The sequence below is a fragment of the Neophocaena asiaeorientalis genome, unplaced genomic scaffold, assembly GCF_003031525.2.
Source record: "Neophocaena asiaeorientalis asiaeorientalis breed wild unplaced genomic scaffold, Neophocaena_asiaeorientalis_V1.1 scaffold409, whole genome shotgun sequence".
Lineage (NCBI taxonomy): Eukaryota > Metazoa > Chordata > Mammalia > Artiodactyla > Phocoenidae > Neophocaena > Neophocaena asiaeorientalis.
This window is the reverse complement of record NW_020175208.1, coordinates 254,139-271,128: the sequence shown is the minus strand read 5'-3', so window position 1 is coordinate 271,128 and position 16,990 is coordinate 254,139. Positions and strand designations below refer to the sequence as shown.

Genomic DNA, 16,990 nt, shown 5'->3' with positions numbered 1-16,990 from the left:
CCAAAAAAAAAAAAAAAAAAAAAAAATGTAACAAAGCAACCCCGTTTGTGGAAACCCCTTCAGGGGCTAACAAATCCTGCCTCCATAAATTACTAACTGGCCTGGTGACCTTGGGCAGGTTGAGTGACTCAGTACATGTTTCAACTGTTACATGGAAGGGTTGCTATGAGCACTAGAAATACTGTCTGTGAAGTGCCTGGAGTTGGCTTCAGGCTCACAGTTTTGCAAAGAATAGCTGTTGCACCAGCGTTAAAGTCCAGCAAGCCTCCAGCCCCATTGAGGAAGCACAGGCAGAAGCCAGGACTTGATGATCCACAGACATGATCCCCCGGAAAAATGCGCGGCACAGTGGCCTCCTTTGTCGCCCGGAAAGTAAGACGAGGCCTGACTGGGTTCCCCAAGGGCGACCTTCGCGCCTGTAGACAAAGCCTTGAGAGAGGCGCCAGCTAGGCCTCGGAAGGTGGCTACAGGTCCCACTGCTCTGGACGAGAGAGGCGGGTGTAGAGGCAGGAAGGGGAGGAGGAAAGGGAGGAGGGGACTGACCCAGCCAGCTAGGGCTCCCGCGGCGCTAGGCGGAGCCAGGGCCAGTCCGGCCCGCGCTCAGGTGAGCGAGACGGGACGGAACTAACAGAAGCCCGTGCCAGGGTCGGGCCCGCGCCCGCCGCTCCGAATCACGGGCTACATTCGCTTTCCCCGCCGAGACCGAGGCGCCACGGAGCCATGGCCGGCCTGAACTGCAGGGTCACGGTCGGACTGTTGGGGGTCCTCCTGCTGGGCGCTGCGCGCCTGGCCCGCGGATGGGGTGAGTGCGGCGCTGCCAGTGCGCGGAGCGCTGAGGGGGCACTGGGCTTTGAGGATCTACACCGCCCGCCACGGTGGGGCGGGGGCGTTGCGGGCGGGGGGCACAGACGGCTGGGGCCCCCCGGAAGCCCGGCTCCGGGGCGTGCCGCGTCGGGAGTGCTGGCCGTACCCTCCTGCATTCCGCGCGACCTCGCCCAGGGCTCAGACCACGGCAAGTGGAGGTGTCCCGGAGCGGGGAGCACCGCGGTGGTCGGGGCCACAAGCCGGGCGCCGTCAGAGAAGGAGAGAGGGGCGCGCGGACGCCGGGCCCGGGGAACCTCGCTGAGGTGGCGCGCCGCGCGCTCGGGGGCTCTACCTGGATTATTGATGGCGCCGGGCTGGGCGTGAGGAGGGAACTTCACTCCCTGGCGCACCCTCTACCTCAGCGCCTGGGCCAGAGAGACGGGGCGAGAAAACGGTGGTTTGGCGCCACAACATCCCACCTTTTTTCTCACCTTTTCCCCTGTCCGTCCGCTCCTTTCTCGCTCTCCCGAAGTTTAGGAACATTTATCCAAAAATGAAAGCACTTCTGTGCCGCGGAGGCTATGCACGCCCCCGCCCCTCGCACCTGTGCGTAGTGGACTTGGACAGCGGAAGAGGGTCGGCAGAGGGGGCGGTCCACAGTTGTGTGGGAATTCCGAGTTCCGGTGGGGGGCAGGGACCGCCACATCCCAGCTACCTGGGCCTACGAGGAGGTGCCCTGTGGGCCCTGGAAGCATTAAAACCGTACTGGTCTCTTCATGTAAGAACTTGATTTGAGGCCTTTCCTGAGACTAGTACAACTTTTGTGTTTTTAAAAGAGCTATCCAGGAAGCGAGTTGGGTTTTTGATTACCCTTTGCTGCATCTAAGGGGACGTTTGTGTTTGGCAGGCAGGTATATTAGAGGAAATTAAGTTAAAGAATCAATCTAAGCAGATGAGTTGAACTTGGGCGTTCCGGCAATTGCCATCATGACAAATACGAGACTGGAAAGCTTCCTGGTTCTTTTCTCCAACAGCAGTGAGGTGACATATTGCTGCACAGAAGATGGGACGTTGAAAATATTTACTGTGTTTATTGTAATTTGGACTGTTTTCAAGATTCCCTTGAAGAAAAAGTCAGTTTAATAATAAAGAGTAGGGGCTTCCCTGGTGGCGCAGTGGTTGAGAGTCCGCCTGCCGATGCAGGGGACATGGGTTTGTGCCGCGGTCCGGGAGGATCCCACATGCCGCGGAGCGGCTGGGCCCGTGAGCCATGGCCGCTGAGCCTGCGCTCTGCAACGGGAGAGGCCTCAACAGTGAGACGCCCCCGTACCGCAAAAAAAAAAAAAAAAAAAAAAAAGAATAAAGAGTAATTTAGCTAATGAAAGTAGGTGTAAATGTATGTGTGAGGAAAAATAGTGTGCCCATCACACTTGAGAGCTGTCTTGAAACTCTGGGAATTGTCTGAGATGTTTCCGGTTGTCTGTGATAACAGTTGAGAACTCCTCCAGTAAGAGTATGGTGTAAATCAAGGCATCAGTGCATTACTGACAACTATGACAGCTTATCCTGAACTGGCTTGTATTACATGTCTGATTCCTCCCTGTGGCCTGGAGAGGCTGCCGTTTTGGTCTCCAGTGAGTCCAGTGGAGTCTGTTCTTTCCAGAAAGTTCTTGACTGTTGGAGCCGTGTCTCTTGGTTCATTGTATAGATACAGGGAAGCCCAAGAACTTTCCTATTTTACCTTCTTAAATCTTTCCTGTGGTCTTAGGAAGTGGACCTGTGAGGCCATATCTCTGGGCTGAACTAAAGGTTATCCCTTTGTGGTTGGAGCAGTCACAGAGTACATTTGCTTTGCCCAAAGTCTTGGGGTTGATCTAACTGGTGGAGGCCTTCGAGAAGTTAGTAGAGTCTGTCCTGGAAAGATGGAGAGAACCAGAGAGCCTAGCACAGTGGATTTATTTTATAAATCCCTGAACTCTCTTAAGACTCTGCAGAGTGAAAATGATGTTGGTGTCACTGCAGAGATGAAGAGTAAAGGAAAGTTTGCATCTTGGTGAGGTGTGTTTGTTTGAGTTTGGTATTCCCACCAGCTCTCCCACTTTTAAGAATGAAAGTGCCCGTGCTCTGCAACAAGAGAAGCCACTGCAATGAGAAGCCCACCCACCGCAACGAAGAGCAGCTGCCGCTCACCACAACTAGAGAAAGCCTGTGCACAGCAACGAAGACCCAACACAGTCAAAAATAAATAAATTTATTTATTTTTTAAAAAAGTTTAGTCTAAGAGATTCAAGTAGGATAGCATTTTAAAAAAAAAGAAAAAGAAAGAAAGAAAAAAAACCCTCAACTTAGTGGCTTTCCAAGAACCACTCAGGTACCAGAGTCTGGGTCAGTGACCCCATTCTTGCCGCCATGGTTTCTTGCCAAAAATATGAGTAGGCATTAAATGACGTGTTCACTCACCCTGGGTGAGTGTGTGTGTTCATCATTCTTCAGATGCAAATGTGTAAGTGGCAGAACTGATGAGTCCTCCCCCCACTCTAACCCCCACACCCACACAGACTGTTTCTCTGCTGGCTGTAGACATGTGCCCGGGTGCTGACCCATCAGCCTCAGGGGTCACTTCATATGTTACCGTTTTGTCTGCGATGACTGTACCCTGCCCCCCCACATTCTTCTAGGGGTTATCCCAGGCTATCAATGCGGCAAAAGGAAGTTGAAATTATTTAAATGTTTTAAGTAATATATATATATAATTATTGTAGAAAAATTGGCAGCAAATATAACAAAATATCTGTGAGCAAACCACCTTGGTCATTTTGGTGCACAATTTGAGTGTGTGTGTGTGTGTGTGTGTGTGTGTGTGTGTGTGTAAAAACAAAAATGGGACCATCCCTTTGTATAGCTTTAACTAGTCCCCTATTGGTGGACATTTAGATTGCTTTCAATTTTTCCTACTAAAAATAGAACATGTCCAGAGTTTCCCTTGTGGCGCAGTGGTTGAGAATCCACCTGCCAATGCAGGGGACACGGGTTCGATCCCTGGTCCGGGAAAATCCCACATTGCTGCGGAGCAACTAAGCCCGTGTGCCACAACTACCGAGCTTGTGCTCTAGAGCCCGTGAGCCACAACTACTGAGCCTGCGTGCTGCAACTACTGAAGCCCGTGCGCCTAGAGCCCCTGCTCCACAACGAGAGAAACCACTGCAATGAGAAGTCCATGCACCACAATGAAGAGTAGTCCCCACTCACTGCAACTAGAGGAAGCCCACGTGCAACAACGAAGACCCAACGCAGCCAAAAATAAATAAAATAAATATATATATATTTTAAAAGCTTTAAAAAAAATAGAACATGTCCAACAATAGGGGTCTGTTAAGTGAAAAGACATTAAAAATTATATAGCACAGATTCTATAATGACATGAAGTGATATTATCTTTGCATTGCTAAGGTTATAAAATAGTGTCAACTGGATTATCCCATTTTGATATATCTGAGAATGTGTTCCTGTGGCTCTATTCTGCACATTCTTGACTATTTGCTCCAACTAAAATTCTGGAAATAGAATTGCTGGGATGAAGAGTGGAGAAGAGGTTAAGGTTTTAGATACACATGTCCATGTTGCCCTGTGGGTAGCTTGTCCTGTTGTTCTGGTGTACCTTCCTGCCAACAGAGTATGAATGCCCTTTTCCCACACTCCCTGGGCTGTCATCATTGTTGTTTCACTAGCAACTATGGGAGAAGCATTCCTCCCTCTAGCTCAGCAAGCAGGGTCTGAACGGTGTTGGTGGGTATTCAAGAATCTTAGGAGTGCCCCAGCTAGGTGGTACTAATAGTACAGCAGCACTTTTTTTTTTGCTAAAAACAAAAACCCAGAACTGAGTCCCTTGGCTTATAACACAAGCCTCACCTTCGATTTTGCTCAGTGGTGCTGACTTTGGATGGAGGAGAAGGGGAGTTTGCCGGTCAGAAGGATCCATGATTGAGGTCAAGATGGGTGGGACAATGGGGTGTGATATGGGGGAGCCATAGCTAAGGCTCTCCACCTGGGTGATTAAGAAAAGTTCACACCCCTTAATTATCATTCTAAATTATAAAAATTATTCCACAATCAAATTATTTCAAACCACTTCCTACAACCTTGTAATTAGCCCATCACCTTCTCCTGGGCAGCTGGCAACATTTTAGAGAAACCAGCAAGGAGAGCCAAGTCCCCTTCCTCACCTCTTTGTAGCCTTGGGTTTGTATTCAGTACACAAGTTTTTTGTTTCTTTGTTGTTGTTTTTTTTATTAATTACTAACTACTACTTGTAATACCTAACACATATTGAGCTTCTGCTCTGTGCCAGCCACTCTACTGAGTATTTTACGTGTAAGCATCTCCCACTTAACATCAGTAATTCATCCCTAAAAACCAGACATACTGCATGAAAACACTAACTGATGCCCTACATCTCATTATTTCATGTGGGACAAACTATAAAAACCCACTGCACAAAACCCCAACCCCCAACAGTTTCCAAAAGCATAATGAAACACCAGAAGATACCCATATATAATTAACAACCAATTCTATTAAATGTAAAATGCATGACATCCCTTATGGATTGCCAGACCGTTTACTGTATGTGGCTCTTCACAGACAGTTGCTTTGTGTGTAATAACTTCCTGCACCCCTTTTGTTGGCAGTCGTGGCGTCTCCACCAGATCCTCGCATTCTGCCTATTTTGTTTGCAACATACATTTTTTTCAAATGTTGTATTGTGTTTGGAGATGTAAATATACATATTTCCTAAATAGACATTGGCCAAAAATAACTGTGATAGATGACATACTGTTTGAGTAATAAAAACTCAGCTGTTTCCTCTTGTGAAAATGTAAATCCAGGAGGCATTCTTGAGTAGACCTGCTAGTCATTTAGCTCTCCAGCCTCAAGCAAGTACTCCTATAAGCCCTTAATATAGGGGCACAGAAAGGTGAAGTAACTTGCCCAGGGCTACCCAACAAGTATGTAGTGATGCTGAGATGGTAGCCCAGGTAGCCTGACTTCGGAACTCAGCTGCTGTCACCAGTGTGCCATGCCCCCCGTGCACAGTGGGACTCCTAAGGACAGCATTTGCTGGTCATCTTAGAGACAGTGTCTGCACTCCAGACATTTTCTTTCATTTTTTGAAAAATCAGCCAACACTTACTGAGGGCTGTGTTCATATTTGTTCTAGGAATGTGTGTTTTTTGTTTTTAAAATGTTTTTTTTGAGTTCACATTGGTTTAGAACATTGTATAAGTTTCATGTGTACAGCATTGTATTTCAACTTATGTATACCCTATGGCGTGCTCATTACCAAAAATTTATTTTCCGTCTGTCACCGTGCAGTTGATCCCATTTTCCACATTTGTGCCCCCCAACCCCCGACCCCGTCCCTTCCCCTTTGGTAACCACTACTCTGTTCTTTGAATCTACATGGTTTTTTTTGTTTGGTTTGTTCATTTATTTTGTTTTTTGTTTGTTTGTTTTTTATGTTCCACACATATGTGAAATCATACAGTATTTGACTTTCTCCATCTGATAGCATAATACCCTCAAGGTTCATCCATGTTATCGCAAATGGCAAGATTTCATCTTTTTATGGCTGAGTAATATTTCATTGTTTGTGTCTGTGTGTGTGTATCTATCTATCTATCTATACATATATATCATATCTTCTTTATCCATTCTTCCATCAGTGGGCATTTAGGTTGTTTCCATATGTTAACTATTATAAATAATGCTGCTATGAATATCTGGGTACATGTGTCTTTTAGAATTAGTGTGTTTGTATCTTTGGATAAATACCCAGAAGTGGGATAGCTGGATCATATGGTAATGTGTATATGTTTTTAATATGTAAACAATATAAAAACTGTACTTAGAAAAAGAATTACCTGTACATGGTAACAAAATTTCAAATAGTACAAAATGATCTGTGGCAGGGAGAGGGGAGTATGTCCCCTTCTACCTCTGGCCCCAGGCCTCCTCCCAGAGGCAGCTGTGGTTTCTTGTGCATTGTTCCTGAACATGTACAAGTTTACAAATATACATACCTCCCTTCTTTACACAAAAAGGAGCACAAATATAGTATATAGTATAGGATGTGTCCCATATGCGTCTTGATTTTTTTCATGTAGCAATCCATCTTGGTTCTAACTCCATACCAGAACATACGGAGCTGCCATGCTTTTTGACAGCTGCATAATATTCCTTGTCGTGGGAGCATCATGTTATATTTAACCAGCCACTTGTTAATGGATTGTTTCCAGTCTTCTGTTGCTATGAACAGAGCCTCACTGACCATCTTTACAGCTGACTTTTTTGGGTATATGGACAAGTTTATCTGTAAGTGAAATTCCTGGATGAGGAGTTACTGGGTCAAAGCATTTGTACAGAAAATGTCAAATAGAAGAAAGTGAGTAATAGGGGAAGCAGCTTGCCCAAGAGCCCAGCTAATAGGTGGTAGTGCCATCTGTAAATCTGGGCAGTCTCGTTTCAGAGTACAGGCTCTTAACCACCCCAGGCTGCAATTTACTCCTTTCTTTATTCTTTCCAGTTGAAACTAATCATAAACTTTAGGCAAGGGAAATATTTTGAATTTCCTTTCAAATATTTACTTTCAGTTCCGTGATCAGAATGCCATGAGCACTGTGTATTGAGAAGGCTGAAGACGGGCTTGCACTCTGATAGCTCCTCATGTTTGCATTGAGGACTGATTAATTCTTTGTGACTTTTTACGTTGATAAGTCTAATAGTTAATGTGTAACACCCTTTGAGCTGCTATAACACAGACCCAGATGTGTCTAATGGCTCAAACGCAATAGATGTTTATTTCTTACTCACAGAAGGTCCTAAACAGGGGATCTCCTCCAAGCAGCGATATGGGGACCCAGGCTCCTTCCACTTTCAGACTCCACCATCTTCAAGAAGTGTGGCTTCTGTGTTCATCCATATCAAACTGATAGAAGATAAAAGAGCAGGAGGGGTCTTACATGGAGGGTTTTATGGTCCAGGAATGGAATTTGTTTCATATCAATTCTGCTGCCACTCTGTTGACTAGAACTCAGTGGCATGGCTCTATCCAACTGAAAGGGAGACTGAAATGTAGTATAGATGGGAACCCAGGAAGAAGTCATCGTTGTCGCGGGCAGAGTGGTAGGAGTACCAGACTTAAGGGTCAGGACACCTGGTTCTAACTTCAGGTCTTGTCAACAGTTAGCCTTATGACTCGGGAAAAGTTGCCCTGTCTCCTTAGGCCTCAGTTTTCCAGTCTTTCATGTAGGGGCTTGGACCGTGCGGAGGAACCACCAGCCCTAATGTCTTACGAGCTGATTTACATCAGAGCTGATTTGTGGATCTTCTGGAGACCCCCGAGCTACTGGAAGAGCTCAGGCAGGGTCATATCCAATCCCCATTAGGAAAGTGGCTGGAATGGTGCTTGGCACATAGCAGGCACTTAATAAATATCTGTGGAATAAACAAATGGATAATCCAGGTCAAGGCCAGTTCCTTCTAGGAGGGGGTATGAGCTTATAGACGTTAGATGACTTCTTCAAGTCACTGTGAGAAGGTGGCAAGAGCAAGAAGGTCTAAAGCCCAGATCTTCTGGCTCCAAATCTGATGCAAATCAGACAGAAGAGGAGGAGGGACGCACAGTCCCAGTGACTGCGGGTGTGGACTGGCAAAACTAGAAAGTAGAAAAAAGAAAGTGTGGATTGACAGATGGAGCCACAGCTTTCTGTGTCCCTTCAGGGTGTGGAAGACACCTCCTTGGTGGTCTGGGTTCTCTTCCTCACCCCAGGGCCCAGGATCTTCATTCTGTAGAACATGCTTATAAGTCTCTGCTGGTCCACTTCCAGGAGGAAGTGGATGGGGGTGTGGGTGGGTTTTCGGGAATGCAACCCCACTCCTGGATACTTGCAAGGGAAAAACTAGAAAATTATGGCGATACAGCGAAAGAAGCAAGGTGTAAAGTAGTGTGTGTATGTACAGTGTGACTCTAGTCATAGGAAAAAAGACTGGAAGGAAGAAGTTACACCAGAAGTATCTGGCCTACAGTGTAGCCAGCAGAGCCCTCCTGCGTGAAGGATGGTTTGCTGGTAGCCGTGGTGATCATGACAAGGACTTGTATTGTCCTGCACATTCTCCCATGTGAACCACGTTGCTTCACAGTATCCCAGCTTGGTTCATTTGGTTTGGATTTCTCTAAACAGTAATACTGAATTTGTGATAGAATACAGTAGAAAATCAGAATTTGTTTTATAGACATATACTTCACAAACTTTTATAAAATTTAAAGTTCTTTCTTCAGTTACTGTACTTAAAAAATAATCTGCACTTTTCAGTTCTCTCCTGAGTACAGCCCAAGCCAAGGGCACCCCTGAGAGCCTTGTTAGTCTGACTTTGCCAGGGAGAGGCTGTGCTCTTGGACGGGCCGTCCATTCTGCCAGAAGGAAATGCAGCTCAACAATATACTATGAGGCCATTAACCACCTCACCCTAGACTGTGAACATCTTTAAATAATAAATTCGGAAATATTTTGAAAAAACAAATTATAACTGTTCCACGAGCACAAATGGTATAACTTTCTTTGTTTTAAGTGAAGTGCAAATATTCCCTACCCTCAATGGCAGACAACCAAAGCATTCTGGGGGAAATGTGCCACTTCTGTAAAAACTTATGGGTGCCTACGTGCTGTCTTTGGCTGGGACAATAAGACAGTCTCCAGAATTGAGTTCATCAACTTTCTGCATCCAAAAATTACACAGAGTTCAAGTCAGGCTGTTGTTTTTGTTTTGGGGTCTGCCCACTTGGCCATCTCCAAGTAATGTCACACAATGCTTGGAGCCCTGAGGAGACTTCTCAACACTTGACAATTTGTGGTCCAGCTGAGAGCTGGGCTAGGATGGTGTATGTCCAGGCACGTGCCAAATTCCTTCAAGTGGATGCTTTATCTTCCATCATTGGGCTGGTGGTGGGGACATCAGGCTATTTCAAACAAGGATGTTTGGCTAAAACATTTTTTAACCTGAGAACAACTCACAAACATTTGGTGAGAGGTCCCAGGACATCATGGAGGATGCAGAGATGGTGAGATGAAGCCCCTGAGCGTGAAGGGCATCTCCTGGACCCAGACAGACGCCTAACTCTGGTGCACAGTGGCAAACCGGCCATGGAGGAGAGTCCAAGAGCCAGCAGCACAGAGGGTGAAGTTATCAAATGCTGCTCCTCCTGCTAGAAGTCTACGCTATGCTGGAGGCCCCAGGCAGCTGGGGACACTGTCTCGGGAGGACTTAGCCTGTGGTGATGGGCTGTTTTTACCACCAACCGCCCTGCTGACAAGTCTTACTGGAGTGGGGCCCTGGAGTATCTTCGAGGCATAGACCCAATGAAAATAACGTCTGTAAATCACTCAGCACAGTGTCCAGCCTCGAACAGATTCCTCACTTAATAATTGTTATTACTTTGATCATTTGAGTTGAGCCCAAGAAGAACATTGAAATTTTCAGCAGCAGACAACATGGACCAAACTGCCAGGCCGTTGTCTGTGTAACCAGGTTGCTTTTGGGAGACATTTTGGTTGTTTCAGCCTCTGCTACTACATACTATGCTTCAGCCACTATCCCAGTGCGGTCAGCTTTGGGCCCTTATGAGGAAGGGGAAGCTCCTAGAATCGAAGCTGCTGGATTAAAAACTGCAAGAAATTGTTCTCAATGACACTAGAACATGTTTTTAAAAATTGTTTGCAGGTGAGCACCAGCGCACGCCAGTGCGTGCGTGCATGCATGCACGCACACGCACAAACACACACATTTCCTTTTAGCCAAGGAACTGACCATACCGGTTTTATGTAACTTAAACATCAGGCCCAATTACACATGAGAAGTGAAAAGAACTTCCTGGTGGGCTTCCGAAGATTACAGCTGTCCTTGTGAGCAGGTGTCATAAACTGAGACTGGGCTGGAGTGTGCCAGGCCATAAAACCAGAGCTGGATATTCTGTGGAGTCTGGCAGGGCCCCTGCTTTCATCCCTGCTGAGAGGTGGAGGATTGCCCAACTGCCCTGAAGTTGCTGACAGTCTTATCAGGCACTTCAGCCCTGGGCTGTCAGGAGCAATTTCTCAACTTATCACAACAAAGAAGACATTTTTTTCAAATTGTAGACAGTGCTTGGGTCATTTTGCAGAAGCCCATCCCAACACAATGCAGCCAAACCCTTGAAATAACATCTTCCAGCCTCCCTGGTCTCTGCTTCTGTGGGAATACAATTCCAGTTCCAGCCAGGAACCGTGGGACACCAAGGAAGGTATGTCCCACTGGCACCTTGAAACTCCAGATAAGCATCTTCTTCTCCTTCCCCTGGTTACTGGAGACTGGAAACAAGCCAAATGTCCATGATTAGAAGACTGGTTAAATTAATGATGGTACATCCAAACAGTGGAATGCTACACAGCCATTTAAAAGAATGGGGTGGCTCTCGGTGTACAGACATGGCATAACCCCCCCAGATATATTCTTGAGGGGAAAACACAAGATTCAGAACAGTGAGGATGGTATGCCACCCTTTGGCAAAGTGAAATGAAATAACATAGGGATGCCTTATAGAGATATGCTTGCATATTTTACTTTGTGCTTCATGTATTTTTTATCTAAAAGTAAAATATATTTTTCAACTTTATTGAAATATAATGTACATACCATAAAATTCACCACTCAACTGCACGGTTTGATGAGTGCTGTCAGGTGGTACAACATTTCAGTCACCCTGCAAAGTTCCTCCAGACCCCTTTGCAGGCAGAGGCCCTGCCCTATGGCCCCTGGAAACCATTGAATTGCCTTCTATCACCACAGTTTTGTCTTAAAAATAGTTTTAAATTAAAAAAAAAAATTTAAAGCCAGCTATGGGTATAGCAATGATTCTGTCTTCAAAAAAGTCTACAGATGCTTCCTGCAAGAATTTCGTGTATAGAAGGGATGGAGTAGAAATATTAAGTCACTGGGAATCAAGGAACTAATGACCAAAACTGCCTTCTCCACCTGGAGCAGCTTTTCTTGAAAAACAATTTGCTGCATTTCCCACCCCCCTCCCATCCACTGTTAGGGCCTAGCACTGAGCAGGCCTAGAGAATCTGATTTTTGCCTAGACTGTCTTGAAAAGATCTAGCCTAGTCTTGGGTTATTTGGTAACAGATTCCATTCATTCCCCAGATGTTGGAGGCCCCTTGTGCTGGATGCTGGACATTGAGAGGTAGAAAACCCTAGTCCCTTGCTCTCTGGGGGCTCACCACCCAGAAGGGATTCAAACATGTAAACCAGGAGCTACCAATGGGTGGCCTGAGGGCCTTGGCCCAGTTCTGTTTGATGTGTTTTGAAAAAAGCTGAATTACAATATATTTAGTAGAGCATGTACCCTCTGATTCAATAAAGACCCTCCTCACTATGTTGGCTTTTCTCATTTATATTACCTGCCTAGGCCCTGAAAGCATTTGAGTTTGAGACAATATGCAGTGTGGTAAGTACAGCAAAAGATGTATGTATGAGAACTGCAATAAAGGTTGAGGATGGAGAATACCTTCCACAGGCAGGAAAAGAGAAGGAGGAGGACAGGTGTTCTGGTGTCTGAGGTCTGTGGAACATCATAGCAAAACCCTAAGATAGGCCCTGGAACAGAAGTACGGCTGTGTCATTCATCACCAGTAATCCCATGGTGTTGTTTTGATATTTTAAAAGTGTTGGGTCATTTGTAGAGATGTGGATGGACCTAGAGACTGTCATACAGAGTGAAGTAATCCAGAAAGAGAAAAGCAAATATTGTATATTAACGCATGTATGTAGAATCTAGAAAAATGATAGAAATGAACTGGTTTGCAATGCAGAAATAGAGACACAGATGTAGAGAACGAATGTACGGACACCAAGGGCTGGGATGAATTGGGGGATTGGGATTGACATATATACACTAATATGTATAAAATAAATAACTAATAAGAACCTGCTGTATAGCACGGGGAACTCCACTTCGCTGTACAGTAGAATCTTAACACAACACTGTGAAACAACTATACCCCAGTAAAAAAAATAAATAAATAAAATAAGAGTGTTCTCCCACCATCTCTGAAAAGACAGCTTGCAAAGTGATCCTCTATCTGGAAAAATGTAATGAAGAGTAATCCTTCAATTTATGATTCATGACTGGAGACCAGCCATAGGCGCGAAGCAGAATGTAGTTTGAATGATGATTAAATGCCTCATTACTCTGGGATTTTCTAACTGAGTTTTGTTCCCATCCTCCTCTTCCTTCCTTGGCAATAGCACTTAGCAGCAGGACCAACTCCTGCTGTGAGGAAGGAATACGGGTCATGAAAGGGAAAGTGCTCTGAACCACAGCCTCTCTCCCTTTCAGGAATAACCATCTACTTTTTCTTCTACCTGCAGACACAATGTGCCTCCTCAAAACCCGTAGCTCAGCATTCTTGGTCCTTCAACTCAGTTTTTCAACCTCCCTGAATTTATGGCATAATTATCTTAAGATCATTAGCTAGTGCCACCACTGGCACTGTCCAGGTGCCAATAGCGGCCATCTTAGCTGATGTAACACCCTCCATAATGATCATCCTTGTTGATAAAATTTCGTCCGTGATGGCTGAACACCTATAATGTCCATTCTAACTGATTTAACGCCTCCCATGTTAATACCTTCTGTAACGGCAATCCTCGTGGACATACACCTTCCGTAACAACTGTCCTTGTTGACATAGTACCTTCCATAATGGCCCTCGTCATTGACATGACACCTCCTGGGGGCTGTCCTGACCCCTCTGGATGAAGAAAGCATGTGTCTTTCTGGCCCCAGATATCTCCTAGAGTGTGCAGGCTTCCTTTGCTGACCTGTTTTACCATGGGGTTACGTGGTTTGCTGGAGGAATCACTGTACTGACTGGCCCATGGTCGTTTGAGAGAGCTTCATTCAAAGACTTACTCTCCAAGTCAGGCTATGTGGATGGATCACCCCCACCCCCACCCCTGTCTTTAAGGTTGCTGGAAACAATGGTAACTAGACTTATCATGATGATCATTTCATGACGCATGTAAGTCAAATCATTACATTGTACACCTTAAACTTACAATGCTGTATGTCAATTATATCTCAATAAAACTGGAAGAAAAAAATTTAAATAAAAATATTAAAAGATTGCTGGAGATAACAACAACAAAAGGTACTAACCCCTACTCCCTAAAACAAGAGGTTTAAACAGAAGGATGTATTCCCAGTTGACTGCAGCCCTGGCCCCTGGGATAGGGCTGGCCCACACTCCCCAGTCCTGTCCCCCTAAGTGATCAGGAGGTTGGGTCTCTGCAGTCAAGAAGCAGTTAGACGTAGGGCTTCCCTGGTGGCGCAGTGGTTAAGAATCCACCTGCCAATGCAGGGGACATGGGTTCGAGCCCTGGTCCGGGAGGATCCCACATGCCGCGGAGCAACTAAGCCTGTGTGCCCCAACTACTGAAGCCCGTGTGCCACAACTACTGAAGCCTGTGTGCCTAGAGCTTGTGCTCCGCAACAAAAGAAGCCACCGCAATGAGAAGCCCTCCGCACCGCAACAAAGAGCAGCCCCTGCTCGTGCAACTAGAGAAAGCCCACGCACAGCAACGGAAGACCCAACGCAGCCAAAAATAAATTAATTAATTAAATAAATCTATAAAAAAAAGAAGAAGCAGTTAGGCCTGATGAGTATAGATTCTTATTTAACCATCTCCCTGCTAGCTTTTTATCAGAGAAACTTGAACAGCTAATCTCTGATGGCAAGGTGAGACCATTGGCAAAGGACTCAGGGAACACTAAAGAAATGGGAATTTCAGTAACTTCTGAACTTCTGGCAGACGGAGAAGGGGAAGGGCCCTCATTCTGTTCGTGTCCCTGAGCACACATACAGATGGGTTTTTTAACTCTGCTCCTTTGGTTCTTCCCCATCTGTCCTTGTGATCCTCAGTGACTTTCAAGTTCATCATGACTCACACTTCAAGGTCTGGCAAAATGAATCTTTTTAACATTTCATAAAATGTTAATGTGATTTACACTGGCCCTGTGGCAATTTAGCATATCATCCTGACTTATTTGCAGTGGTCATAAACTCAGTTATATTTGTTGTTTAATTCTGCAATTCCCACATGCAAAGTCTCTTATTATGCAGATTTCTCTACTTCTATGAGCCTCCTTTGAAATCATCCCTCCACGCAGTACAATTCCATTCCATGTGGAGTGAAATGTTAAAGTCCGGGTCTTATCGTGGCAAGAAGCCTTAAAATGGCCACAGTCCCAGAGGGGTTTGTACATAGATGTGTTCATTTGCTCCAGATTGTGGCCCAGACAGGGCCCATGACCTCGTTATGCATCTCTAACATACATCTCCAATATGGCATGTGTCTTTGATCATAAAAGGGAAAGATACAACAGAAGGTTTGGATGGCTCCCTGCAAACCCATCACCACTTTTAAAAGTAATTCAAAACACAAGCCCTGCAGACAGTTGATCGCTAGTGTCCACTTTGGAGAATCATTCAGTTACTTTAGAAAATTAACTTGCATCATTGCATATAAATTTCTTTCCTAGGGAGTTTGGGAATTAAGAGTAGGGAGTGAATGGATGGACACAACGGTCCCTGTTTTGATAAACTATTCCAACAAGTCAGATTGACTAAGAATGCCCATGGTTCCTTTTATTTAAAATTGCTCTTTGAACTTTATTGTCCTCTATGATTGTTCTCAGAGCTATGGAAATAGTAAACTATTTTAAAGGGAACCATGGGTCTCTCACTGAAGGGGTGAGAACATGATGTCCTTTGACTTCTGAAGTCCGTGGATGTGACTCCCCGAAGCTGGGCCCAGCCTTGTGCATTTCTATGCTGGCACCCGGCCTGGAGAGCAGCTCACCATTACCTTGAGTCATGTGGCCCGAGTCAGCCTTCATTGCAATCGCAGCACCAAGTTGTCTTCAGGCCTTCCGCTTCCGTTGTGCGTGCCCTGGTCCTCCTCCTGCGCCTTCTTCCCTGCCCTGACCCCTGCCCCGCCAGTGCAGGCCTGGGTCCCAGTTCACCCTGATGCAAGGTTGCACTTGGTCACCCCCAGGCACTTTATTTATAACTGTAGTCGATGTTCAATCCTTTCTAGTGTGTTAACTGACTGTTGCAGTGTTTTTAGTGTATGGGCTTAAAATGTGGCCCTGTCCTTTAAAGAGCCTATGAAGCTCTCGTGTTGGAATGGCAAGCTAGTTCTTCACTTGGGAGGTGCACATGCTATTTGGGGCTGGGGCATGGGATGATCCCCCATCCTGTCACCTTCTGTTCCTCCATACTTCCAGCAATAGCCTGAAGAATTCCCCCAGCTTGGCCTAGCCCCCACACTCAACTTCTCTGTGGGGATGCTGTGTGGGCAACCATCAGCCCACTTCCCTTTACTTCCGAGAAAGAGAATGAAAAAAGATTTGCCCTGCTACCGCAAGAGGCTGCTTTTCCCAAGCCAGCCAGGGGAGTAAGGTGGGTGGAGTGGGGAGGGGGACAGGGTTATGTGGGAGCATTGGTGTGCCTTCTCAATCAGGTCCTGCCTGATCTCCAAACCAATGAACGAGCAGCTTTACAGCTCAGATACCTGGAAGGACAGGTGGGAGTCTCTTTCCAGGAGGAGGTATTTCCTGCCAAGCCAACCAGAGGTCTGGGTTGGGATTCTTGCAGCCCAAGTAAAGGGGAAGAAAATTCAGGAGATGGGGTTTAGGGAATTCTCCTAAACATAGGTGTGATTTCGCCCATGAATCTCACTGACAGTGGCCTTGAGAAGTGAGCCCCTCGGGCAGGGGCTTCTGGGGGATGCTTTCCTTCCAAGACCTGGCACTAGCCCTTTATACCCAGTGCTTTGTTCCAGAATTATGGCTGCTTTCCTTCTGCCACCAACTTGCCTCCCGTGCCCACAGTCCCCAGGCAAGGCTCACAAAGCTACAGAGCCATCGACGGCCAAACACGCCAGGTTCCCTTTCTCAGGTCCTTGCCTAGAGATGCTGCCAAAAAAAATCACACAAAAGAAAAACCAGGCCCCAAACATTTTGAATTCCGGGGAACTTTAAATCTTCAGTTTAAATTCAAACCACATTTTCAAATTATTTTTAAACGAA

The 16,990-nt window shown here is 45.8% G+C and overlaps 1 protein-coding gene across 1 annotated transcript in view; it reads left to right on the top strand.

The window, feature by feature from the left end:
- Positions 1–658: 658 nt before the first annotated feature.
- Positions 659–16,990, top strand: part of CDCP1 (CUB domain containing protein 1) — a 54,628-nt gene continuing 38,296 nt past the window's right edge. The window contains exon 1 of the mRNA XM_024765251.1: positions 659–802. Within this exon, the coding sequence (XP_024621019.1) occupies positions 721–802 (82 nt within the window). The 5' untranslated portion in view covers positions 659–720. The remainder of the gene's footprint in view (positions 803–16,990) is intronic.